Source organism: Patella vulgata, chromosome 4 (genome assembly GCF_932274485.2).
Source record: "Patella vulgata chromosome 4, xgPatVulg1.2, whole genome shotgun sequence".
Lineage (NCBI taxonomy): Eukaryota > Metazoa > Mollusca > Gastropoda > Patellidae > Patella > Patella vulgata.
This window is the reverse complement of record NC_065882.2, coordinates 18,481,715-18,508,849: the sequence shown is the minus strand read 5'-3', so window position 1 is coordinate 18,508,849 and position 27,135 is coordinate 18,481,715. Positions and strand designations below refer to the sequence as shown.

The 27,135-nt window shown below is 35.9% G+C and overlaps 1 protein-coding gene across 3 annotated transcripts in view; it reads right to left on the bottom strand.

Annotated features, from left to right (window-relative positions):
* Positions 1-565: 565 nt before the first annotated feature.
* The window catches only part of LOC126817222 (uncharacterized), a 47,472-nt gene continuing 20,902 nt past the window's right edge, over positions 566-27,135 (bottom strand). Inside the window, exons 2-3 of one of the 3 annotated variants that reach the window (XM_050544034.2) lie at positions 24,106-24,178; positions 566-2,393 (exon numbers count right to left, since the gene is read on the bottom strand). In XM_050544034.2, coding sequence (XP_050399991.1) covers positions 1,295-2,329 — 1,035 coding nt within the window. In that variant the 5' untranslated portion in view covers positions 2,330-2,393; positions 24,106-24,178 and the 3' untranslated portion in view covers positions 566-1,294. Of the gene's footprint in view, positions 2,394-6,300; positions 6,445-14,926; positions 15,041-24,105; positions 24,179-27,135 lie in introns of those variants that run through there. The other 2 variants (XM_050544033.1, XM_050544032.2) reach the window with 2 other exon arrangements.

Here is a 27,135-nt window from a genome sequence, read left to right as displayed (position 1 = left end):
GAACATATCAAAATGATGACATACTGCTAAAAGTTTACTGTAGAGATATAGTACAATACTATCGAGATGAATCATATGAATCAATGCAAACCGTGTTTTCTCTTCAAAACTATACAGTAATGACTAATCACTGCGATATATGCTTCCACCTTACTACTCTACAGAAATCGTCTATCAATGCAATATACGCCCCAGCAATGGCTTATCACTGCAATGCACGCCCAACATCACTGCTGTACAATAATGCAATATCACTGCAATGCACGTTCCCACCTCACTATTCTTCATTTCAATCACTGCAATATACGTCCTGACACCACTACAGTAATGACGTATTACAGCAATACACGGTCATCATCACCCCACGGCTCTACAGTAATGACTTACCACTGCGATAAACATCATCACCCCACAGCTCCACAGTAATGACTTATCACTGCAATGTTTAAATCACGTATCACTACGTATACGATCTTGTGGAATATGTTTTACGCTCCCAATTAAAGCATTGTCGCATATATAACACAATGAAATGTGCTACCACTTAAACAAATACCAAACTTATAACAAAATGGCGTATGACTACAACATACACTATGCTCCTTGCGAATTAACCTACGAGAAAACCCACTTCAAACAAAGTACAGTTTTACTGCAAAGAACATAATGCTCCTGGAATAACACGTATTACAGAAAATTTATTTTATTTTAAACACCCCCCAACATAACTGCACGTGATATTCGACACCCCATTTCATGTGAACAAGATGTCAATGACACGTCAGGTATCTAGGACAAACATTAATAAATTATAATAAGCCTGTTGCAATGTTTAAAAAAATGTTTGTTAGAAACGGTGAAGTGTTTAATGAAGATTGTTAAAATTTTGTGCGGTAAAAATAAAAAACAGTTGTGTACGTCTATATACAATCGTTGAGTGAATTTGATTAAATCAACCACTGCCGGTATTTCTTATCCATTAAACAATCTACCCTTCAGGAAAAGTCTTACCAATTTTGGAATAACCCAGTAATATTTGAGCTGGAAAACAGGATACGAACAAGAAATGATTTTGGTATTAGCCTTACTCGAAGCTGTCGAAACCGCCTTATGGACTAAACTTTCCAAAGCACAGCCTGAGATCTGTTATCACAATTAACGATACCCTGCATAACAAATAACATATGAAAAGTTATCAGCCAAACGCATCACTAGTATATGAGAATCACAAACTTTTAATCCAAAAAGAATCACTACTATTTCCATTATTTTGCACTCATCTCCTACAATTCCCTTAAACTCTAGAAACAAGAGAATCCTCTGAAGTTTCTTCTGGAATTTCGTCTCTCTGAATCTCAGACAATAGTCTATCTTTTTCTACTTCGCTAAATAAATTTGGCACCATTTCCGTATCAGGAATATCCATGGAAAGTTGACGGGTTTTTAATCTCGGAGTTACCCTTCTATCTGGAACGTCTAGAGAAAGTTGGCGTCCCACTAACCGTTTTTTGCCCCGATCGAACAGATGTAGAGCTTTAGGGGACATCATCAATCCACCTCGTCTCTCCGAGTCGAATATTTTAGCTACCACAGAAGAAATCGGCTCCCCTGAAGGAGAAACTTGAAAGACAGTACGTCGTTGATTATCGGTGGGACCAAGTCCTGGTTTTAGAGGAATTTCAGTCTTGATTGCAATAGCAGCAGCACCACCACCAGAACCCGCAGGATCACTAGCAGGTTCAGCAGGTTCGGCATCACTCACTGACTCTATTTTTGATTTTATTTCATCCCCTGAAACATTAATCTCATTTTCTGAAATGGTCTGTTTGGTAATGTCTATATCTGTTGGTCTTGTGTTGTTACCCGAGGAAGAAGACATGGTTGGGCTTGATTTGCTTGCTACAGTAGGAATAGATTCACAATCTGACGATTCTGATTGGTTAACCTCCAGAGATGTTTGATTTTGAATTCCGTTACTGCACCCTGCTTCTGAACTCATGAGAATCTCTTTTTCCAACTTATCTTTTTCTAACTGCGCTAATCGCGCTGCGACCATTTGCACTCGTTCTGCTTTAAAGGTAGTATACGGGTCACTTTTCATTTGAAAATAGAGGTCAAATGTTTTATCTTCCAGCATCTCACGCCGTTCACGTTTTAAATATGTGATAATCCCAATGATGATTCCCATGGAATAAAACAAAAGCGTGACGACGATGTATAGTAGGGCATTGCGATCATCTTTCGCCAACTCTAATGCTTGACTTTCGTTGATTGTGCTGTTATATGGAGCAAATGTTGTGCATGGTACCGGAAAACGGACAGGGGGCATGACCCTGTCTTATTCAATCAACGCCAAGACGTTATTCAAAGGTCGCGATGATTCCATTATTCACCTGAAACGATAAATACATTTTTAAATGTTCTAAATAAGTATATACATTTGTAGCAGCTGAGGATACTGTTATTAAACATACATTATGCAAGAGCTAAATCTGCCTATTTCAGGTCTTTCTTTAGGCCTAAAGAGTTATCTAAATTATTAATTAGACATTAATTAACTTATCCAGACCATAATCGACTCTCGATGTCATCGCTAGCCTGCGGTATTTACTGGATTAGGACCCGATCTGCTGCTTTATGCTCATTCATGATTAAATCAAGAATTGGATAATCGAGACTATGCATTATATTGTACCGACTTTAGTAATGATGATCGAGACTAGGACGAAAATTCAATCGCTAAATTCTCGGTTCAGAGTGGATCAATTTGACTGAAATTTTCAGCAAATTCCGTTTACATTATCTAGTTTTTAACTATTATAGTGAGAACTGCCAGCACTGTATCTAATCTCCCATAATGTATCTTTAAATAATGAAAAACTTACAGTTACTTAGAAGATTCAGAGAGATTTTAACAAATCAACAATAAGCTAACAGTTAATAATAAATTCTTCTCGAAATCAGTTCTCTGGCACATATCCCGGTCGTCAAGAGAGATTCTAGAACAAATCAACAATAAGCTAACAATTACTGATAAATCCTATTCGAAATCAGTTCTCTGGCACATATCCCGGTCGTCAATAAATTATTCATCTGTTAGTTTAAAAGAGCTGGCCAAAACCGTGGATGCTATTAAACCGGTTGAAATCAATTCCCTTAGCTAATATAACACCGCCCCTGTCATCTAAATAACTCAACGTTGTAAAAGGCCACACAAACACAAGTTATTCTCTTAGCCCAGAAAAATACCCGTATTTTTAATTTAAACCTGTGTGACATTAATCTGAAGTATTACAACACCGATCCCTTAACTTGGATTTTTGTGCCAAGTAAAATCAATTACCGCTAGGTAACGATTGGTTCCTGTTACATGATTAACGACCAATACATTCCAACTATGAGCACCATGTTTCCCTAACAATGATATATAATTTGTCACGATTCACATTATCAGTTAACTATTAGGGAATTGTTAACAGTTTCATTTGTGACCTCTTTCTGTCACGAAAAACAATTGAAGTATATCGGTGAATGATCAGGTATTTCTCAATTAATCTATTCTCGGACAAATTTACAAGGCAAAACCAATCTATGCCAATTAATGATAAAAAGAAAGTTGTCCGAACTGTTGCAGTGTTGCTACTCGGTGAACGATTGACTGATCAAACGGTAAATGAGGCGTAATGTGTATGAATCGTGTTTCCCAGAATGCTATACTGAACAATTTCGAATTAATAACGGCATTAACATTTGTCAGGCTCGCCTAAAGATGTGTTTCAATTACTGTCCCTTTACAGCAATATTTAACAGGTAAAAGTTACAGATGAAAAAATCATGTTCAGTAGAAAAGGCTAATCCCATCCCAATAGTCAGGTACTACTCTAAAGCTAATGTTTTTACAGGAAACCCAAATGCATCCATATTTTGGAACCATGTTATTTTAATAACAAAATATTATTCTACTGATAGAAATAATCAACCGATGGTAGTCTACAAGACTGAAACAAAGGAACCCCTTACTGTATGAAAGTCAAAATATCGGATAGACCGAAAATGAACATATATTATATTGTGTTTAAATCACAGATTCATATCTATATTAATTTTTCTACGATGTGAAAAGAGAAGATACCTAAAAGCTCAATACTACATCCAGAAATTCAAATATCTCTATTGAAAGAACAAAGGGCGAACTATGAACCAGGAACGGAGCATGGGGTCATCACCGCCGTCTTGGAATTGTGACGTCATATCAACGGGAAGTGGTGGTGCCTTAGGCCATTCTCAAAGAGAGCCTCCGCCAAGAAGAACAAAAAAATGAGTAGTGCTTGGTGTATAGTTCCTGACACCCCACCCCTATCCCTACACAAAATATAAATAAAATGTAAAATAAAATAAAGATAGACTCAACCTGAATTTCAAATATTTTAAAGAATTTGATAGGTAAATAAGGGAAGAGGAACGATAAAATCAAAACAGATCAAATTTTTTAACCATCTGGTATAGGTGGTCAAAAAGTGACAAACTTTCTTAAAACCTTCCCATAAATATCTCAAACTGAGCAGGAAAAGGCGCTTGTTGATCCAAAATACCCCTTGAACGCTATTCCCGAATCGATGCCCTGGGAGCATCCGGGATATTCTTAAAGTTAACCCTAACCCTATAACAGAATTAACCGAAAACGATCTCTGGAAGGCGTCAGTTTGGCGTACTATGATTTTTTAACATGATTATTTATTTAGAAAAATACTGCAATTAGTATAATTTTAACATTGGCAGGATTCAAAATTGACATAATGATGGGTTATGTTTAGCTTCAGAATTGAAATACCCAGAATGAAGTTTTTGTATATACCAATAACTGGAAGAAATTTGCAAAATTAAGGATACATTTGTGGATTACTATAGTTAGGTATATGTCAGCAATACCAAAACCATGTATAATAATATAGAGCAACTATCGAAAACAAAATTTATAGGATCAATAGGATTGCTCAGTATTCCAAATGCTATTTGAATAAAAAAAAATAATAGAAAATCAAATAGAAAATGGGTGTCGGTCCTGAGAGAATTTCAATCCCGAATTAATAAACGAATCCTAAACACAAAAACGTATAAATTAGGAGCAAGTGCGAGAAACACTGTTTTTACGCATGTTCTGTTTCATAAAAATTGTGGATTCATTTTTAAAAAAAATATATTTACAAATATTGCAAGACATGGACTAATCTAAAGCTGATGTTTTACTAGCAAAGCTTAATGCACACATAATGAAGAACCAAACCATTTTAATCAAAAATATAGACGTACAAAAAATGATCCAAAACCATCATTTACAGAATATATACAAAGTTGAAAATACTTTTATCAGCAAAATAACAAAACGGAAAATTTCCAACAAAAATGGGGTCTTTGTTGAAACTTTAATATATATATCGTTTATACCGTCCATGTGAGAGTACCAGATACATTATCTTCAATTTATATAATACCTGGTATTATTATTATGAACATTGTCATGATTTTCCTTGTGTCTTCGGGGAGTCATGGTGGCTAAGTGAGTAAAAAGCTGACTCGCTGGCCTAGAGCCCGCGGATTCGCTCCCGTTGGTGGCGGAGAAAGTTCACTAGGATTTTCCGGCGTGGTTTCCCCTTGTCATTGGTGCAGGACGGGGGGGGGGGGCTGGCAAGGACAGCTGTCTAGTCGTTCGGATGGGACGAAAAACCAATATCCCGTGTACACGTTGGCGTACACATAGGCCGTAGCGCATGGCGTATGCCCGTCTTCATTAGCCCAGTCGGGGCAGAATAGTAGGACGTTAAACGCCATTTCATTTCATTTCCTTGTGTCTTCAAATGATAAATGCTAAGCCGATCAAGTATTAACAAAATGTAACAAAATTAGTCTAAAAACATACACCCCTCTTTAAATCAATGTTAGGTTCTCCAGACAGAATTAATAACATTACTTTGTCATGTATACAAATCGATCCACACTTAGGATAAACTAATCACGGGGAAAATCTACCTGGCCAGACGTCAGAATTAAATAACGTTAAAATTATATTTACGACTGTACACCAAACGCTGCTTTTTAAAGCCTATTTCCGAAATATTATGGTAGTTATTCAATCATTTTAATATACCTAAAAGATGAAACCAATCGTCTTAAAAACCAAAAGGTTCCACATCGGTGAGTCTCTACATATTTCATATATTATGTTTATATTGATATTTAAACGGTAGTGTGACGTTCACCAGGTACATTAATATAATACATTCACAATAACCTTAAACTTACCGAATTTTCGTAAATACAAGCACTGGCCCGCTTTGGGTATCGGGTAAGGCGATTGTTCGTTTAAAATCCTCGAAAACCATTAATATAACTTGTCCAACTTGTAAGTATGAAGATAAATAGCCAATATCTCAATGACAGCTTAGCAGGCTTGTCTGAAATTTAATTTGAACAATCCCGTTATAAATATACGGTGAAATTACCCCACTTTAAATTAGATTTTTATTCTGTCAGCCTATCATTAAACTTATTGATTACACTGTATACACATGTATTCACCTTTATATATTAATATCGATAACACAATAGTTTCATTGTGAATAATTTTTATTATAAGGGCCTTCATCATGGTATTCATATTAGTTTATTTTAAATATAATAATTTAAGTTACATTACAAAGAGCTTTTATATTTTTTTATCTAAATTACAGATAATGTTAATTGTATTTCTTCAGTTAACGCTATTATGACTAAGCATATAAAACAACGTCATATAAAAAATTTGGGTTTATTAAAAAACATAAAAAAACATATTTCAAGGTGCATATTGGTATTTAGATTTTAATTCAGATATAAAGGCACATTAAAGAGATCTTTAAGCTAGCTTTGCGGATTCTGACGACTTATAAAGATATATTTATATTTTATTTCCATTCTTAAATGTCCAATATCGGTGTTATAAAGGATTTACACATCTCCCGTTAATATCTATATTCATTATTCCCCAGAGAGATGTTATTATAAAGATTTCAAACCATCATAAATATCAGTTTATTTCTAATAAATAAGGTTGAATTATTAAAACAGTAACTATATAAGAACTAAATCTGTCTATTGCATGTCTTTCTTTAGGCCTAAAAATGTTATATGTTAATTAGATATTAATTAACATAGCAAGACCATAATTAACTCTCGATGCCATTAAGTAGATTTAAATGTTATCCATTTTACTGTAAAAGACAATAATCGAGACTGTTTATTATCGTAACAACGGTAGCAATGACAATCGAGGCTACAGAGTGAAGTAATTAGGCTCAGAGTGAGGTAATTTAACTGACATTTTCAACATATTTCCTTTTTATTATCTATTTTTGAACTATTATAGTGAGAACTGTCAGCTCTTTATCTAATCTAACCTAATGTGCCTTTCGAGATATTATTTTCTATCTACAATATAATGTCATTGGTGAATTTTTAAAGCTATAGTGATATAAATATTGTATAGTGATATAAACATTCCGTTATGCTAGAAGATAATGTTATGATTATTCAGCTGTAAGTCATATCGTCAATAACTGTTTATTCAAATAAAGTTTAAGTACCGATTTATTCTTATCTAAACATACTTTAAACGAATGCATTTATTTCTCAAATAATTATAGACTTTGTTTAGTAGAGTTTGTTTTAAAATTTAAAGGGAATAAAAAGTTAATATCAATATTAAACATATTCGCATTGTCATGATGTGTAGTCACATCCTTACCCAGGGCATAAAACTATGGAAGGATAACGTTGGCAATATTATTTCAATGTTCACGGTGCAAACAGCATATGTCAGCAGTTCAAAATACGTATTTTAGTTTTACAATTTGCAATTTCCATTGTTCCACAGTACCAATGTCACAGTGTTAAAATGCAAAATACACTTTTCAATAATACAAAATACAGTGGGGGGTTGGATGGCTGAATGGTTAGCGTGCGCGCGCTGTATCATAAAGTCTGTCATTGAGTCGACTGGCGTGGTTTCGAATCCCCGGTTGTACGTGGCAAGGAGTAGGGTCGCCTGTCCAACCTCGTGGGTTTTCTCCGGGTCCTCCGGTTTCCTCCCACTGCTAAAGACCCCTACGCGCAAGCGAATTATTGAAATAAAATTAAACCATATGTTAGTCCCGAAATGACCTAGTTTGTGTCGAGTGGACGTTAAACCCCATTTCTCTCTCTCTCACACAAAATACAGTATAATAGTTATTTTGCACATTGCACGTCTTCATTCTAGACAAATGGATAATAGAACTTAGCTAGCATATTAGAACATGTACCTTATACGGAATCTACGACGAAGCTCATTTGCATATGGAAAAAAGTCCGGACCATGAACATTGGAATAATATTGGCAACGTTATCCTTCCATTTAAAACAACCTAATCTCTGGGTGCCTTGGTTATCGAGGTGACTATAATGTTTGGGATATTCAAGGTCAAAGTTCTGCATTGTTGACTTACGTTGCAAATTAAACGCGCATTACAGAGGCCACCCGACGATGTTGAGCTGGTTGAGGTCACGGATGTATTTATAATTCATGGTTATTAGTTGATATGTAGATATAAATTATTACATATGTATACATAAATCAATAAGTACTAATTAGATATCATTGTTCATGAGTAAAATATGAATAATTGATCTGACCATTTGACAGGAACAATTTATTTTTCATGGTCTAAAATTATCTAACAATTTATAGCCTACATAAGCACACGTTCAGCAAAAATGGCGTCTTTAGAATATTGAAATTTCCTATTAACAACATAATATTCAGTTCCTATGGGAACCAATTGCACACCGTTGCTTACTTATTTTGTTTATGTATTTTTATACACAGAGTTTATACACAGACAAACGCGATGCCTTTTGATCAATTCATAGTTTTGCGAATTGAATTTTTCGACTGCATTTATCCTAAGATGGATATTTAGTATGCAACTGAACTGGACAATTGCGCATCCTATTTTGATACGCATCCTAAAACGAAAACTTAGTGTTGGACTACATGACAAACGTGACTACCTCAAATTTCCCATAGTTAATTTTCCATTTTCGCATAGCAACATGTATGTTCTACAGTTTAACGGGTATGCTACAGCATGTTCTTTTTGTAAGGCCTTCGTGGCCCGTGGCAAACGGTTAATATTGAAATGGCTGAAACAGTGATATTTACCAACTAGACTTAAGTCGGCCTTTCGAAAGTTTGATGGTCTAACTGTAACATCTGGTACCACTTTTCATCCGTATACTGGACTTATCTGTGTGTTAGGATCAAAGTCATGGACATTAATAAAATTAATATCCATCGCCTTTTATTCCTCTTTTTAATTAATGGTATAAAGGTTCTTTAAAATTCAATCTTAAACATTAATGGGAAATACCTAATTTGGAGGATAACCTTTACGAGCTCTGCCAATGTTTAACCGAAATATATCCAGGAATGCCGATTTCAACTTGACATCATTTTATAACAAGAGCAACCCTGAAATTCGTGATCTTTTAGCTACTACCCGTGGTGGTTATGTGGACTAGTTAGCAAAGGCGAATAATCGTCATGACAATTCTGGGTTGGTGATTCGATATTTTGACCCAGTAGCTATCGTTTTTTGAAATAAAGGTCTGAATAATGGCACCGAATGATGAAATGAAATGGGGTTTAACGTCCTATGGTTATGCTCCGACTAGGCTAATGAAGACGGGCATACACCATACAGTGTGGTATGAGGGAAATTTTGCCCGGGCAGCGGCACTATGGCCTATCGTATTCCATCTGCCAAAGGATAATTTTCGTGCACGTCAATATATACACGACACCTCGGTTTTTCGTCCCATCCGAACGACTAGACAGCTGTCCTTGTCAGACTCCCCGTCCTGCACCACTGATGAAGCGTGGCTTACAGACCACAGAGTATGCTTGCTCTTTCTAGACCACCCAATATCACTTTGCAGATGAGACGTTCACACAGCTAACACAGTTTTGATGTACCTTACTTTTATTACAACCGCTGACTTAAATCGCTGTTTAAATTTCCAATTGTGAAATACCATTGTAATAATGTGTCAATAAAAAGTAATTTAAAATTTAATAAAAATAAAACACAAGTCCGAAACGCAATTATGTAAAAACAGCCTTAAAGGAAATAAATTGCTGAATTTAAAACAATGTTTTTTAAAAAGCTGCTATTCTTATTGTATTAAACTAACCTTGTAGAACAGATCGATATATGTTATCTATTTTACACAGCCGAGAATAATTTCACGATACATCTGTTATATCTGTCATTTCACCATTGTGCAGAACGGAGGGCCTGACAAGGACAGCTGTAAAGTCGTTTGGATGGGACGGAAAACCGTCGTCCCATGTACACATTGGCAGTTAGAATATGATATAAGTGTAGGACGAGGCACCCGCTGCTCGGGCAAAATTACCCTCATAGCACACTATATGGCATATGCCCTTCTTCATTATCCCAGTCGGAGCAGAACAGTAGGGCGTTAAACCGCATTTCATTTCACCATTGGTTTATATTAAATATTAACATTTAATCAAGCTTTAAAAAAAATACCAACTGAATAAAGACATATAGCTTAAAATATCCAAGGTTATCAAAATAAAGAAATGAAATATTTGCAGTATTTTTGAGCAGCTAATACTCAAAAAAAAATAATCCATTGGAATCAACAATTTGATTTTTTACGCAGATCAAAGAGTGGATGCAATTCAAAAAGGAATTTATTTTTTACATTTAGTAAGGTTGTCACTTTAATGTGAAAAATAACACAGTGGACAAGTGATATATTTAATTTATCTATGGTGTGTAGAACAATATCATATTATGGTAATATTATCTCCTAATCAATTTAATACAAAGCTGTACGCTTTACAGCGTAACGATTTTTATCGCACTTTGTGAAGCGTATCGAAGGTGGATAAAATTTCAATAATTAATAGAATGGAATACTGGTGTATATTTTATCTACGCTGTGTATGTTTATATACCGTAATAACCATACTTTGTTTTAAAGTGTAGGTTTACAATGGAATGGGGTACAATGCCCCGACAACACAATATTAAGTAATTATTATTTCAGTGATTGCACATGTGAAATGCTAGAATATTATCTCCTGGACCCTTTTTCGATTTCCAATTGTAAATAGCTAAATTGCGTGTACACCAATATGTACATGGATGAATCTTTTTTCTTGTCCCATCTTGGCAACTTTGCACACTTTCTTTATCAGCCCCACAGCCGCAAGAGATCGTCCTAGAAAAATTACAAAGATACTTCTCGGGTTACACCGGAATTCGAACCCGTACGACTCTCGTTCTTAGTCGATAGTCTAGTTCCTTTATTACCGCCCAACTACTGCGGTTCCCTGTACGTTTAGAGCCAATAAACTCACGCGTTAGTAGTACACCTACACTTTTCCATAAGTTTATTCGAAACACCTACACATTTTATAACCTGAATCCGATTATTTACCCACCTCGATCAATCATTAGTCGGCAAATATTAGAATAACTACAAAGTGTTCATGTTCTGAAGTTGAAATTGTCTAAATGTAGCGGGAGCACCGTATAAGCCATAAGATTTTCCAAATGAAGACCGATTCATGCCTTTAAATATAAATCTTATTATATATTTATGATCATTACAAACTCATAAAAAGGCAGCATGGAATCACTAAAAACCTTAAATATTAAATGGCCATAATTTACGATAGGAGAAAAATATATTCAGTTAATCACAACTCAGGGTAGAAATCTTTGGAATTTAATAGTATAATTGGGTATTTAAATATGTTCTGTTTAATATATTGAAGTGGTTAAACAAATGTGTGACAACGAGAACTGGGCCAAATAGGTATTTTGCAAGATTCAACTTTCTTAGACTAACTCACAGACAGTTCCTACCACCATCAATTGCTGAAAGTACGGTACTATCGTTCAGTCACAGATTCGTCAATTAAATATAATAACGTTGACGTAAAACGGTGCCCATACGAAACACTTACCCAAAAATGGTAATTATCCCGCCCTGATAGCTGACGTATCTATAGTTTCTATATAAGAAAGAGCGAGGTTAAATTGCCCTTAAGACATCATGCAGGGTTCTTAGAAGGCATACACACAGCCTCTTCGACTTAGAGACTAGGATTTGGACTTCATTCAGTGTTCCTAAGGAAGGCAGCATAGCGATGTCATAGAGGGGCGTTTAGCCGCCTCGGCTCAGAGGCCGGGATACCGACATCATGTAGGGTTCTGAGGACGTACTCTCAGTCTCTGTTTCGAGTCCGGGTATAGACAATATGTAGTGTTTCAGGTGTTAGGTCTGAGTTCTAGGCTTGTTAAACTCAGACTGTAGATATAATAACTCATAACGTACTATCATAGATGTTGTAGTTTCCCGTATTCCATATATAAACATACATGTAGTTATAAAAACTTGATAATATACACAACGTAGAAGTCAGAGTTGGTTCTTAATTGGCCGTAGTGTCACAGTCTGTTGTTTTAGAGATCCGTGACCAGGATAGTGTCACATATTATTATGACACTAAGTCACCAAGAAAAAAACACGCATGTCTGTTATAACATTATCTCGTGACTAGACACCAAAAATATATTTCAGCATATAAAACTCTGGGATCTAATGTTATCACCACTCTTTATTCAAAGCTCAATCAAGTTACTGAAACCCTATAATAAGAAATGAAACCACCAATAGACGAGCTTCTTGACTAGCAATCACCATGTACCAGGATAAATCTGCCATACTTTCATTTTGTGCTTGTTTTCCAGCAAGTAATATTGCGTCCTAATTACCGATTGGCAAAGTTTTGAAGCGGTAATGAATAGTCGTTTTTATAAGGTCACTCAATGAATCACCTGAGGAGTAACCCCTATAGACTTTTTTGGCGATCATTTTAACACGGCTTAACATTTTGAGCTGAAAGTTTCAGACAAGATTAAAATGCTATTCTGTCGCACGTTTGCGTTTGATTGTCATAATTAAGATTTTAATACGCTATGACGTCTCGGAGTCTTGATACAACCGACGCTACAGATATGCTTTACGTTGTAAACTTTGGTTAGTGAGCAAGGGAATGTTATAAAATGTGATATAACATTATACGTTTCTTTACAAACTGTATTATGCTATAAAAGATATTTTGCCCGAAATAAAAAACCAACAGCGTACTGCAGTGTTTAAACTGCGGTGCCCATTTTCAGCCAGTAATTCGGACTACAAATGTGTACGAATTTACGAACCGACAGTGTCATCAACATAGTGATCAACTTATTTCGAATGTAAATAAATTTAACTCCTAGTGCAGTGGTTCTCAACCGTTTTTGCCAACGCCACACCTTGGAACACATGAACAAATAGCGGCACACCCGTCTAAATATATATGAAAAATATTTAAATTATGCAAAATAAAAACATGGCAAGTCATAGACGACACACAACCGTAGACAGAGACTAGTCATCGCATAGGCACATAGAATGACTCAAACTAAATAAAGAAAATCACAGCTATGAACTTACCAGTAGACACCAGTGAATACTCACTTGGGATCATAGGTTTTTCACATTTTCGTAGTGTGCCGTTCAAAATTTCGCGGCACACTTAGGAAGATCTCGCGGCACACCTGTGTGCCTCGGCACACTAGTTGAGAATCACTGTCCTAGTGTAATAGATAAATATAACAGACAAACATATGTACATGTATTCATTTTGTAGTTGATTAATCAAACCATTGTGTACCGACCATGTGACTATTCAAGCGTTAAAGGGTTAATAAAATGTCAGTTGTTGTGGGTGGGTAGATTATCAATAATTGACAAGATAATTCCCTGGCATTTCAGTCTAATTATCATGTACACTTATTTCTGGTACAAATAGGATATTAACTTAATATACAGAGAGTGAGAGAGAGAGAAATGAAATGGGGTTTAACGTCCTACTGTTCTGCTGAGAACTGGGCTAATGAAGACGGACATACGGCAGACAGTGTGCTATAAGGGAAATTTTGCCCCGACAGCGACACTACGGCCTACTCTTATATCGAATTCCAACTGTCAAGGGATCTTTTATGTGCACGCCAATGTGTACACGGAAACTCGGGTTTTTGTCCCATCCGAAAGACTAGACAACTGACAAGAGGGAACCTCGCCGGGGAATCTCGATGAACTTTCTCGGTCAATGCAGGGATCGAACACCCGACTTCCAGGCTAGCGAGCCAGCGTTTTACCCACTTAGCCACCGTGACCCAAGAGAGAGAGAGAGAGAGAGAGAGAGAGAGAGAGATGTTGGACCTTATCAATAATAATAATATATAAAATTTCATAATAGATCTCGACCAACAATTCCTTTTCAGTGGGAAATAAACGGAAATGAAATGAAATGGGGTTTAACGTCCTGCTTTTCTGCATCTACTGGGCTAATGAAGACGATCTGGGCACCACTGTCTACACTTGTTTCAAACTGTCAAGGTTTCTTTTAGGGACGCGCCAATGTGTACACGGGACTTCGAGACTTCGTAACATCCGAATGACTATATTATGCTGTTCCTTGCTCGGTCTTAGATCGCGCACCGCTGATAGGGGAACCACACAGAAAATCCAGAGAAACTTTTTCGACCCACACCGGAGAAGAGCCAATCTGTACCTTAGTTTCTGAGGTACTGCGACTCTCTCGAAATAAACCCTATAGACCGCTTTATCACTGATCTATAAAACGGATTATAGATCTAATGATATCTAAATAAACACTTTAACAGGCACTGATATTAAACTGCGCACAACAAATTACAGACAGATCTAAAACCATATATAGCTATTAGTTAAGCGAACTTACCACAGAGTGACGAACATCTGGGACCACACCAGATTGGAAGTGGTATCAGATGGCATTAGCATATCCTTCCGCGTCTACAACACGTCGTATAGTCGAAACCAGACACACCTCATCTGGTAAACAATACTTATTATTGAACAACTCGTGATAATACGAAGCAGTGGATTGGCTCCAAAGATTCAAACACAGTGATACATAGCATCAATTATTCAAACATCACATCTCGAATAATTCAATATAAAACTCAACTGAGAGACTGCAAACAAGTTTAGGCTATAATGGGAGTAGGAGGTAGAAACTTTACTGCAAGCATCATCTATAATTCAAGCACTGCCAGAAATTCAATAATGGAAAATTCTGTAACAGAAGTTAAAAGGTCCGACACTTGCTTAGGAAAGAGACAAAGCGGATCTACTCAACCTAATCTAGATCGCCTAGGAATAAACATGAGATTAAGTAACTATATGAGAGAGAGAGAGAGAGAGAGAGAGAGAGAGAGAGACCATATGATCACGCGATAACCATTCGCCCCCCCCCCGCAGACACACACACTTCGCCCATGAAGATGATCATAACAAGTGATGATGATGACGATGTTGATGTTGCCTATGCTGGTGCGGATAATGAAGATGATGGGGAGGAATATAAATCTATAACGCAACGAGTTGTTACTATGATTGCAGCAGATGATGACGATAGCTACAAACAGCTGCGTTGCTTCCAAATAGCTACTGCAGATGCTGATAGTATTAATGATGGTGACTGTCAATCTGTATCGTTCTCATCAAAAAACACCAACGTAAGAAGTGTTGGTTACGGTTGCAACTAACAACGGCGACGATGATGATGACGACGACGATGATTTTAAATCTTTAATATTCTAGTAACAATGACACCCACATAGTGTATGCTGATTTCATATATACCATTAACCTAGCTCCATCAGAGATACATATTCAAGCTTGTGTAAACTATTAATCTTAATTTTACAATGAGAATGTTAGTCATAAAAAAACAAGAAATAGACAACGTAAAACACCCTGAAGGGATGATTGGTGATTTTGCTCAATGTAAAAATAAAAATTCTATGTTCACACGTCAAAATTCCTATTAATTATTCATATTGATGAATGGAAGAAGAAAACAGAGGGGTTTTTTGGTGACAGGAATATGTGGTTCATAAATCGATGAAAATGTATTTTCATCACAGTATTTAAATTTACACTGGTTTGTGGCAAACAATGGGGAGATCGTTCTATTCTGTAAGCATAACCAATTAAGTCGGCATCGTTGCGTGCTGTAGTTGCTGCTTAACAATAAAACGTCTGCCTCTTTGCGTATTGGAATGCTACGTGTTTACATAAAGAATGAAGTTCCGAATTTCGAAAAGTGGGTGCGTACCTTGAACTATTGAACAGAGAAATGATATTTAACTTAAGGTACATACAATACTGATTAGGTAATACCAAGACTAACATAATAGTTTATCTTTCTTTCAGTAATTCGATTCCCCGGTTGTACGTGACAAGGAGTAGGGTCGCCTGTCCAACCTGGTGGGTTTTCTCCGGGTCCTCCGGTTTCCTCCCACTGAACCATATGTTAGTCCCGAAATGACCTAGTAATTCGCACCCTTGTAGAAGTCGCTTCTTGACAGGTACTGACAATAGGAAGCCACATATCATGGGATCGAACCCAGGACCTCCTAGTCAACAAGCAAGTGTCTTACTCACTGAACCACTATGGCTCCAAATGTTCATCTAACAAAACCAAATCAACGTAAACAAAATCCAATGCAATCGACGGTTTTATTTTTGACCAGATAGTCGTTTTAACGGAAATTACGAAACACCAGATACTACTAAACTCGTGGGAAAGTCGACGATGGTAAAACTAAGGCACCCGTGACTTAATTTTTTCACATCCCTTAGTACTACTTTACGATAGGAAAGTCGGCCATTTTGTATTTATGGACCCAAATCTATACTAATATTTGTGACTGTCGTTTGTCTGTCTGTTCGGGGTTGGCGGCTACACTAGGTCTGCCCCGAGTTTGAAATTTGGGGTATAGGGGTAGCTCGGACCGGGGAGTAACATAGACCAGGTGGCGTTAGTCTACCACTTCCGGTTTCGGGGTTATGACCCCCGAGTGAAGCCGGGCATTCTTCTAGTACCACTTATTTCCGATGACAGGCCTACTATATATTTTACTTTTCCATTGTGAAGCAATTTGGTGATAAGCGTACGGTGTATTCTAAAAATAAACATTAAGTTGGTTTGGTAGAAAAAAAAACGAGTTGCTGTTAATTCATATTTTGACTGCTATTTAAACTTATTAATTCCTTGTTATTTGATTTGCTATCACGTATGGCAGTCCAGTATTTAATGTTTACCTTCAAACAACAATAACCAAATAGACGAATATCCTTCTGTTTTTTAAATGTTATCGCTGACACACAAATTGATGATTGTTATGAATGGAATGGATTGTTATGGCCAAGTGTGAAATACGAGAAAGATAGTCTCTATCATCCAGAAAAATATTCTACGAATATTATTCTGGATGCGTTGTCAACATTTGAGAATAATAGGTCATTGGCTAGATTATCCGGTCTTTACGTTATCATAAATGACGTATAAGGGAGGTAACTCGTCCTAAAACATGATGGTGACGCCTCTGAAATTAATTTAAATTATCCATTTAATTGCATGCCAGTTCAATATCCAAATTTCTCTCTTTATGGGTCATATCTATGTTTTTAAATTAATCCTAATTCTTCGTCACGATTCATGTTTGTTTATATTAATGCACAAATTTTGGGATTTATTGCGGGAAGGCGAGCAACTCTTACTTGACTTGGCCAAAGATACTGGATAGTCAACCACATTAATAACCAAATTCCCGGTTACGCATGAGCAATGGACTTTACGTCAAATATTAACAACCGCCCCAGACCCTCTGTACGTTGAAGACGAGACTAAGGGAAGGATAGTTCACGGCATTACTACATTTCTTCGATTTCCCGAAGGATCTTTTGCATGCGTTACCAATTTCTACACAACACGTTGGGTTTTCTTTCTCTAAAAACAATAGTCCATATGTTGTTTTAATGACAATTCTAACAGCCCTCATACACTTCCGTATAAACACAATACACCATTTATTTCCCCATTGACTCTAGTGTTAATTCTCTATTCTTCGGTCGGCTCTAACTTTTCCCACATTTTCGTTAGGTTGAACGTTTTCTACCACAGATGGAGCAACATGTAGCAATTTCTTGCTCAAAACAATTATAAGGTTCCCCATGGAGATCTTGTGATACACAAATTGGAAGTAGGGTACTACTAAACAAGCAACTGCCCGCCATAGATTTCAACGTAACCAATATCTTATCTCTCTTATCCGTCCGCCCCAGAATCATTAATATTCACCAAAACCTGGCGGAAAATATATTTTCAAACCCTTCCCTCTATTCTACACCAAAAAAAAATCAACAACAATTGCCATGAAAAAGAAGGAAAAGTGGAAAGGTGGAGAAAGACTATTAATAGCTTTTGCACTAGATTCATGGGCAATCAGCGGAGGAATTAATCCTGAAACAAGAAGTAGTATAACTCAGAAACTGGAAATAGGACTACAAGGCCACGAGACTCATGCCACTCCGAAAGTGAAGGCATCGAATGATAAAATGGCACAAAATCAATTAGATAACCACGTTTTGATATCAACAGTCCATCCATGAAATCTGTAATGTCATTTTTATTATCTATATATACCAACTACAACAAATTATCAACCAAGGAATAGAAGAACGTATTTTAATATAAAATATCATAATGGTAATAGAACATGATAAGCCATGAATAAACATGAGTATAAGGTTTCTATTTACACGAGAATATATAAATACCTATATCAACATTAATCAGTATTATTTTATTTATTTTGTATGAACTTTATTACCATGTACTGGAGATAAAATATCCTAGTGCAATTTGTATAATATAGTAAAGATCAGTGTCCAGCATGGGTTATTCGTTGGCAGCACAACAAATTGTCACATATAAATTATCGTAGGCATGTGCGGAACTTGACCAGAGACCGTCAACAATAGCCCCACCTCACCCCCATCACACCCTCTCCCATTACAAAAAAGTGCCGCTTTTAATCCAACATCATTTTGACTAAAGATCTGTCAATTACAAGGGCAATTGACACTTTATCAGTCAGTTTTATATGATGAGTGTGTTGGGGACGGCGGGGGTGGGGGCGGGGGTGATCTGAGGGGCAAAGTTAAAGAAACTAGAATAATTTGTACTTTTTTCTCAATCACAATAACCATTTAGACTCACCGAAATTCTGAGCATTAACCCATTAATAGGTATAGTGTTCACGAAAGTATTTAACCCCTTTAAAAAATACTGCATAATACATAACGACTCGTAAATAGTATTTTTACTAAAAGGCGAATACCTCCAAAGAGTTAATGTACCTCTAAACTCAAAACCTCCAGAGTATTGTTAGTAGGTAGGGGACAATAAACCTCCTCTATATCATTTTTATCAATCCATTTCCAAAAAATCTATAGACTAGCTTATAGTTAATGGTTAAATGATGTTATTTTTTCTAGAGTGTTTTATAAATTATTAATAATTATCATCGATGTTTTATTTCTAAATCTTATATCAATATTACTCCACTGTATTATATCTGGGATTTGATTATTTTAAATATCTTATATAGACAGTGTATTATGTATCCAGGCAATGCTCATCATTGTTGCTGGGTTTTGTTAATATTACTTGTTTGCATTCAGTTTTGGTTTATTGCTATGTTTATATAAACAAGGACTTATGCATTAACTTTGTAATTAATACACTTGAATTCTTTAGCACACCTATAATGTTTTAACCCTATTCTTTTATTACTACATAGGCCATTTAATTTTCACTTTGCTTTCTACTAATTTCACGTAAATGGTACTCATAAAGGTATTTTACTTCAATGTGCCTACATTTATATTTCATGTAGCTTCCACTAGTATTATACAACGTTTGAGAAATATCCCCTTAGTCGGATGGGACGTAAAACCGAAGTCCCGTGTACACATTGGCGTGCACGTAAAATATCCCCTGGCAGTTGGAATTAGCTATAAGAGTAGACCATGGTGCCTCTGCCCGGGCAAAATTTCCCTCATAGCACACTGCATATCGTATGCCCATCTTCAGTAGCCCAGTCACAGCAGAACAGTAGGACGTTAAACCCAATTTCAATTCATTTCCGTCGATTTCTCTTGTATATTTGCTTGTGTGTGGTGCAGTCCCCCTGCTCTTACTATTACAACCGTTAGTCAGTTAATTCACAGTAATGTTGATGGGTTTTGATTATAAACATGTTGCATCCATTTTAGGAGGGTTGGGTCACGCTGCATCATAAGGTCTGTCGTGGTTTCGATTCCCCAGTTGTACGCGACAAGGAGTAGGGTCGCCTGTCCAACCATTATAGTCAATTTACGGTATTGTTTATGGGTTTTGATTATATAAACATCTTATACAAACCGTCATTGCCACCAAGTCAATTCACAAACATAATATAAAAAATTATAAGAGGATTTAAAATCGAAGATTTCCATCTGTCGGGGGATATTTAACGTGCAATCAAAATGTATCGGACCTCGGTTGTTCTTCCAATCTGAATGACTTGAACCTTTTACTTGCAGGGCCCTCCGACCTGCATCACAGACAAAGAGGAACCAATCTGGAAAATTCTGACTGGTTTTCAGTTAGTAATTAGACCAATCTTTGTTCAAACATATATTTATTAACATTTTTATCCTGGGTATATTGTCTTAATATCCACCAATCAGATGGTTTGTGTTGAGTGGACGTTAAAGACAACCTCCTCACAGGCAGGAGTCGCCAGGGTCTTTCTTTAGCAGTAGCCATAGAGATACTATATCAGCAAAATATAGTTTTCAAGTACATATAGCCCCCAATCTCCGGAATCATGTATTTAACAGCAATTATATTATATGATTAGATACATACCGGGACCACGGTGGTTCGGTGAGTATGGTTTTGGCTGACTTGAAAACGTGTCTAGTCTTTCGGATGGAACAAAAAAAACGAGATCCCATGTAAACATTGGCATGCACGTAAACGTACCCTTGACAGTGTGACTTCACAGAAGAGTAAGCGATAAAGCCACTGCCCAGTCATCATTTCCCCGAAAGCACATTGGTTTAAAAAATATTTGTATTACGAGTACAACATGAGTATTTGCAATACTGATATAATGGATTTGAAAACAATCCGAAGGATATATAAATCATCTCCATGTAAATTTTACATTTCAATACAATTACTAAAATGTACCAATTTCAAAAGTATATATATTTACATTGACAAAATAAAAAAATAAATAAAGTCACCATCATATTCATCATCATCATTTATCATCATTAGCACTGTTGGTGCAGAAAAGTAACACGTTCAACCCCATGTCATTTGGGATATAAATAATCCAGACCAATTAGTGGATTGGATGAATAGTTGCATAATTGTTAACTTAATTTCCAAGCTATTGTATCAGAGAATGATCAGTGCTTTATTAACTTGATGATGCAGTTATCATGTTGGTCATTATTCTCCACGAATAACGACCACTTGAATGAAGAACCAAATTCACCGCGGACCTGCTTATTAATGGAATACGAATCACTACGGGACCAATATTGATATCAAGCCGTTTGTGGATATGTTTTGTTCGACGGTGGTTTATTTGTTTTATCAATATTCAACCTGTCACATTGAAATATTTCACTCTTTACTATCAAATATATATGTACACACTTTCAATATGTTAAACCTCGGGGGAAATTATTACCAGTCATCAAGAAAAGATTCCAGAACAATAATTGCTCACTAATACCGCATGCTCTACTCAGCTACAACTAATCTGATTAAATACGTACCAGTGGGAATAGAGTAAATCAAATATTGATAAAGAGAGAGAAATGAAAAAGACACGTAGGCAACAAGTGTTCAAATATTCACTGAAAATCGACTAGCTAATATTCATGTGTAAAATGCATATTGGTTATTTAAAGTCTATGTTCGTCATTTGACCAACATTTTTGAAGTTGAGTCTCTAAAACGAATATTTGTCCTACTATTCCCTTCAGTATTTCCAAAGATGTGATAAATTGAAAATCTTGCGACATTCGGCATACTCTGTAGAAGCAAAACAGAGTATTTCAAAACAGACGTAAACAGAAATGGACAAAATTTACATAAGTCAAAACGGCAAAATAGCTGGTCGAATTGTATGAAATTATTTATCAATAGATTCGAATATTAAATATTTAATTTGTCGTTTTTTTATGGCCGTTATGACTATAATTTATTGTTGCTTTGACTCTGGTCGTATTGGATTATTAATTGGTGTAGCTTTATACACTTAAATTGCCATGTAATGATAGATTTAGACTGTAAATGAATAAGATTTCAATAATAATTTTCAAATTCTTAAAGTAAACGCATTTTTTCGAAAAATTGCTATTACGGATTATTGTCCAAATAAGAACCTCTGAAATAATTGAATAGGTAGTCGTTTTGCGAATTCAGCGCACAAACCAGCAACATCTGCCTGGAACAGATACTGTTATTACCTCGATATATTTCTATGTCTATAACCCTTCTGCTTTAGCTCTATATACCCCTTTTTTGTATCTGTATGCATGTCTTTCGACTCCGTTGGTGTAGCTGTATATATCCCATTGCCGTATCTGTATGCATGTCTACAGACCTCGTTGCCGTATCTACATGTATATATCCCATTGCCGTACCTGTAGGCATGTCTGCACATAGCCCAGTGTCGTAGCTGTTTATATGATGTTACCTCATCTGTATACATGTCTACATTACATAAAAGGATCCATTTTGTGTGTAAGCTATTCTACAAATTTACAACACTTTACAAATGGGAGCAAAAATGAAAACCGAACCATTGATGGGATGACTAACTCCTTACAGAATGAACGATCAGTTCACGTATCGTGAACCCATGCTTAGTCAACCAGCGCCATAATCATCGTGATTCCATTCTCTCGGGTAAAATATCAACAGAAATACAAACATGAAAGTGGTTTGTATATATTTAACCTATAAATCATAAATTAAATGAACAAAACATTATTGGCGTCATATTGTACCAATCAAACATACATGATCGACCCAGAAAGCTAATATAGAATATTAAACCCCAATACATATAGAAGAAATGTATATTATTTGTTCTGATTATGTTAAAATCAAAGCATACATTACTTTACAAAACGTATATTTTTTCTGATTAAGTTAAAATTATAGCCTACATTACTTTACAAAACGTCTATTTGTTCCAATTAAATTTACATCATATCTCACACTACAAGGCGTATATTGGTTTGACAACATAAGAAAGATATTCTTTTTAAAATTAAAAACACAGATCACCACAAATGACTTGTTCAATCCCATACATGCAAATGAACTAGATTTTTTGTTTTTCATATTTAGTCTTGATAATGCTACTTAAATCAGACGCATATCTCTTCTTGTTCAGAAATGTATTTACATTTTGTATTCGGTGTTCTGTGGAAGGTTAGATTATCTCATTTAAATAATGACCACTATTTTTGTGATGCAAATTGATAATCTAAATACATTATTAAACCATGTTTAACTTATTTTTGTTTAATTGAATCGTATATCGTATATATACTTATTATTTATTTATTATGCACTTATAGTGTATTTATTATGTAATTATTATAAAACCTACAGAATTGGAGGAAATAAAATCGCCAATCATTGCTTACATTATTTCAATTGCGCTAGAAAACAGAAAGACCAGGAGAAAATTCAGTGGTTAATCACAATAGTATCAAAACCTGGACACTTGATCGGGGCCATTCTGATGACTCTACCACCCAGTCCCCCAAGATGACATCAAGATGATAACATGATATCAAGAACGTTAAACCCAACTTCGTTTCATTTCCTTTAAATAGTTCATCTAAAAACCTTCATTTTCGTGTGAATCAGAAATACAAAATCTCCAAAAAAAACCAAAACCAAACAATCTGGCTTAAAACACTTCATTAGGATTTAGATTTTAAATATTAAAACCTTGTTATTACCATTTCGTGTTATCTTCCTTCATAATTCTTTCTTTTATGTTTCTTAATTCAAAGTTTCTTACGATCCATTCGTCTGAAAGAAAAATGATATAAATCTTAATAACAGACACAAAGAAAGCCGCTTGTGTTAATGATATTCGATCATCTGAAAAAAAGAAAATTGTTAATAAAGAACGCGCGTTTCCGTCAATTAATTTGAAGAGAAGAAAAATCGCAGGTGGTTGTATAGGTTTAATTAATATTCACGTACTTTCAAACATGCAGCTTATAGCCTTGATCTATTTGACGATGATGCGTGGATGAATGATCTTTAACGTCCACACAACATTGATTAGGCAACTTCTGGACTAACACGTGTTTAATAAGACGATTCTTTAACGTCCACTCAACACTGATTAGACAATGTTGCGTGGAAGAATAGTCTTTAACGTCTCCTCAACACTGATTAGGTAACTTCTGGACTAACACCTGTTAAATAAATCATACAGCTTTAATTAAGACGATGATGTGTGGATGAATAGTCTTTAACGTCCACTCAATACTGATTAGGTAACTTGGGGACTAGCACATGATACATTTTAATTCAGTGCTTTTTTTAGATTTAGGAAAACGAAATGAAATGAAATGAAATGGGGTTTAACGTCCTACTGTTCTGCTCCTATACTGGGCTAATGAAGACGGGCATACGCCATACAGTGATTGTGCTATGAGGGAAATTTTGCCCGGGCGGCGCCACTATCGCCTACTCTTATATCGAATTCCAACTGCCGAGGGATCTTTTAAGTGCATTCCAATGTTTACACGGGACCTCGATTTTTCGTCTCATCCGAAGGACTAGACAGCTGTCCTTGTCAGGCCCTCCGTCCTGCATCACTGACAAGGGGAAACCATGTCGGAAAAATCGGGATAAACTTTCTCGGCCAATGCAGGGATCGAACACCCGACCTCCAGGCTAGCGAGCCAGCGCCTTACCCACCTAGCCACCGTGTTTCCCATTTGGGAAAACAGAGAAAAAACACACATTGGATCTACTCACGAAATCATTAAATCATAATATCAGAAACTAAAAGCGCTTCAATTTCCAGAAGAAGCTATTATCATACAAATGATCAAGATACACGAAATGATGAAAAACCTGAAAGCTTTTAAGTAAAAAATGAAACATTAATATTTGAAGGACATTCGCTGGAATTTGTCTTAAATGGAACTGTTTGTTTTACAATACAATCAAAATCGATTCGGTGTATGGCTGTGGATGTTGATTTTCTTCTCCTACGTGACTCCATTGTTGTTCCTAGTCTTTTGTTTTTGCTGCTATTTTCCAGGGATGCTGCAAGATTTACTTGAGATCAATAATGCTTTTATAAAAGCATCAGGTTTCATACAGGACCTGGGAGGAAGTTAACCATATTGTTAGTAAATAGATCAGTCATGTATGACAGTAACAAAGCGTTTAGTTCGAGTCAGAACTGGACAGGTGGTCGCATTTCCCAGGAAGCAATAAGATTAATAATTTGAAGAAGGTAAAGGATGTAAAAATAGCTGCTATAAAATTTTGAATTTAACCGGAACTACTCCATAATTATAGCTAACGATCGGTACTACATTTAAATTTAATACTGCATTCTAAAATCCAAATTCATCTTGCTCAATTTAGTTTTTATAAGTAGAGACTTTCCAGCTTTAAAATATCCCACCATGTACCACCCAACTCTCACCTACATGTGCCACCAACATCCTACTTACATGTACCACCGTCAACCATCTTGAAAAACAAGACCTGTTTTCTCGCGCACCACCTCAGGCGATAGATTTAGTAAGACAATGTCCAGAGCAATATTCTCTTGATTTGCGTTCAACTATGCTCTTAGTTAAAATGTTCGACATTTTGTAGGTCTAATATATATTTTCAGTTTGACATGAACTCTGTCGTGTGGACACAGCTTGAAGAAGCTGGACCGCCTTTAACAATTTGCTTTTGCAATAAAATTTAAAAGAAGAATATCCATTATATTAATGGTTACAATTTTTCGGGTTTACTCCGAATTGCTAACCCTGTCAAGGGGGAGATAACTAATCAGAAACGCCACTTCACAAGTGGAGCTTACAATATCTGTAACCATTGCTTGACGATTATGTCATTGATACATTTGGGGTATGAGTCTGAACAACGAAATCATTGATGCTACAATATAATTATTAATAATGCAGGTGTTGTGTGGAATATGTAAATGCAATCGTTATATTATCGAATATCATCAGCACAACCAGTTATCACGGATGAAGAAATTCTGACCTTACATGTATTACCCCCAAGTCACCCAACAATTCACACGGATCTTATAAACACAGCCTGCAACCAAATATAGAATAAAAAGTACACACAAGTCGCAATCTAAAATGTCAAAGTGAATAGCAAGGCTATTAATAGGTAGTGAGAAACTGAAATGGAATGAAATGATGATGCAATGACCATATCGGTAATTCTGAGACTAAAATATCGTATTTTCTTTATTGATTGGTTACATATGCTAGTCTACTTTTTTTTTCTGGCGCCACTCCAGACAAGTGCTACACGGATTTGTTAAATCTCGGATTCGAAACCACTGTTGTGGTTTGACTTGTTACCGTGACCCTTTCTGAAGTGAAATAGAAGGCATATATACTATACAAAATAGTACTCAATAGAACTCAATAGAACGCAGTAGAATTAATAGTACAGGTTTAGACTAATAATAACTAGCTGAGTACTTTAAAAGCAGGCTGTTTCCTAAAAAAATTACCAAAAAACAAGATGAAGCAACAGGACATAAAATAGGGACAATATGGGAACAGGGAAACCAAAAAATATGTATCTGAATCTGTTTCAAGTCGAACCCAGTATGGTACAATAGCTAAACCGCGACACCGGTACATTCAAGTCGTGGATCTAGTGTCCCTATCCCTACAGAAAGATAACACTGTCCAGATAAAACAAAAAGGTTAGCTACATGTACCTAGAGTCAGACGCACGACACTCGTCCCAACTTG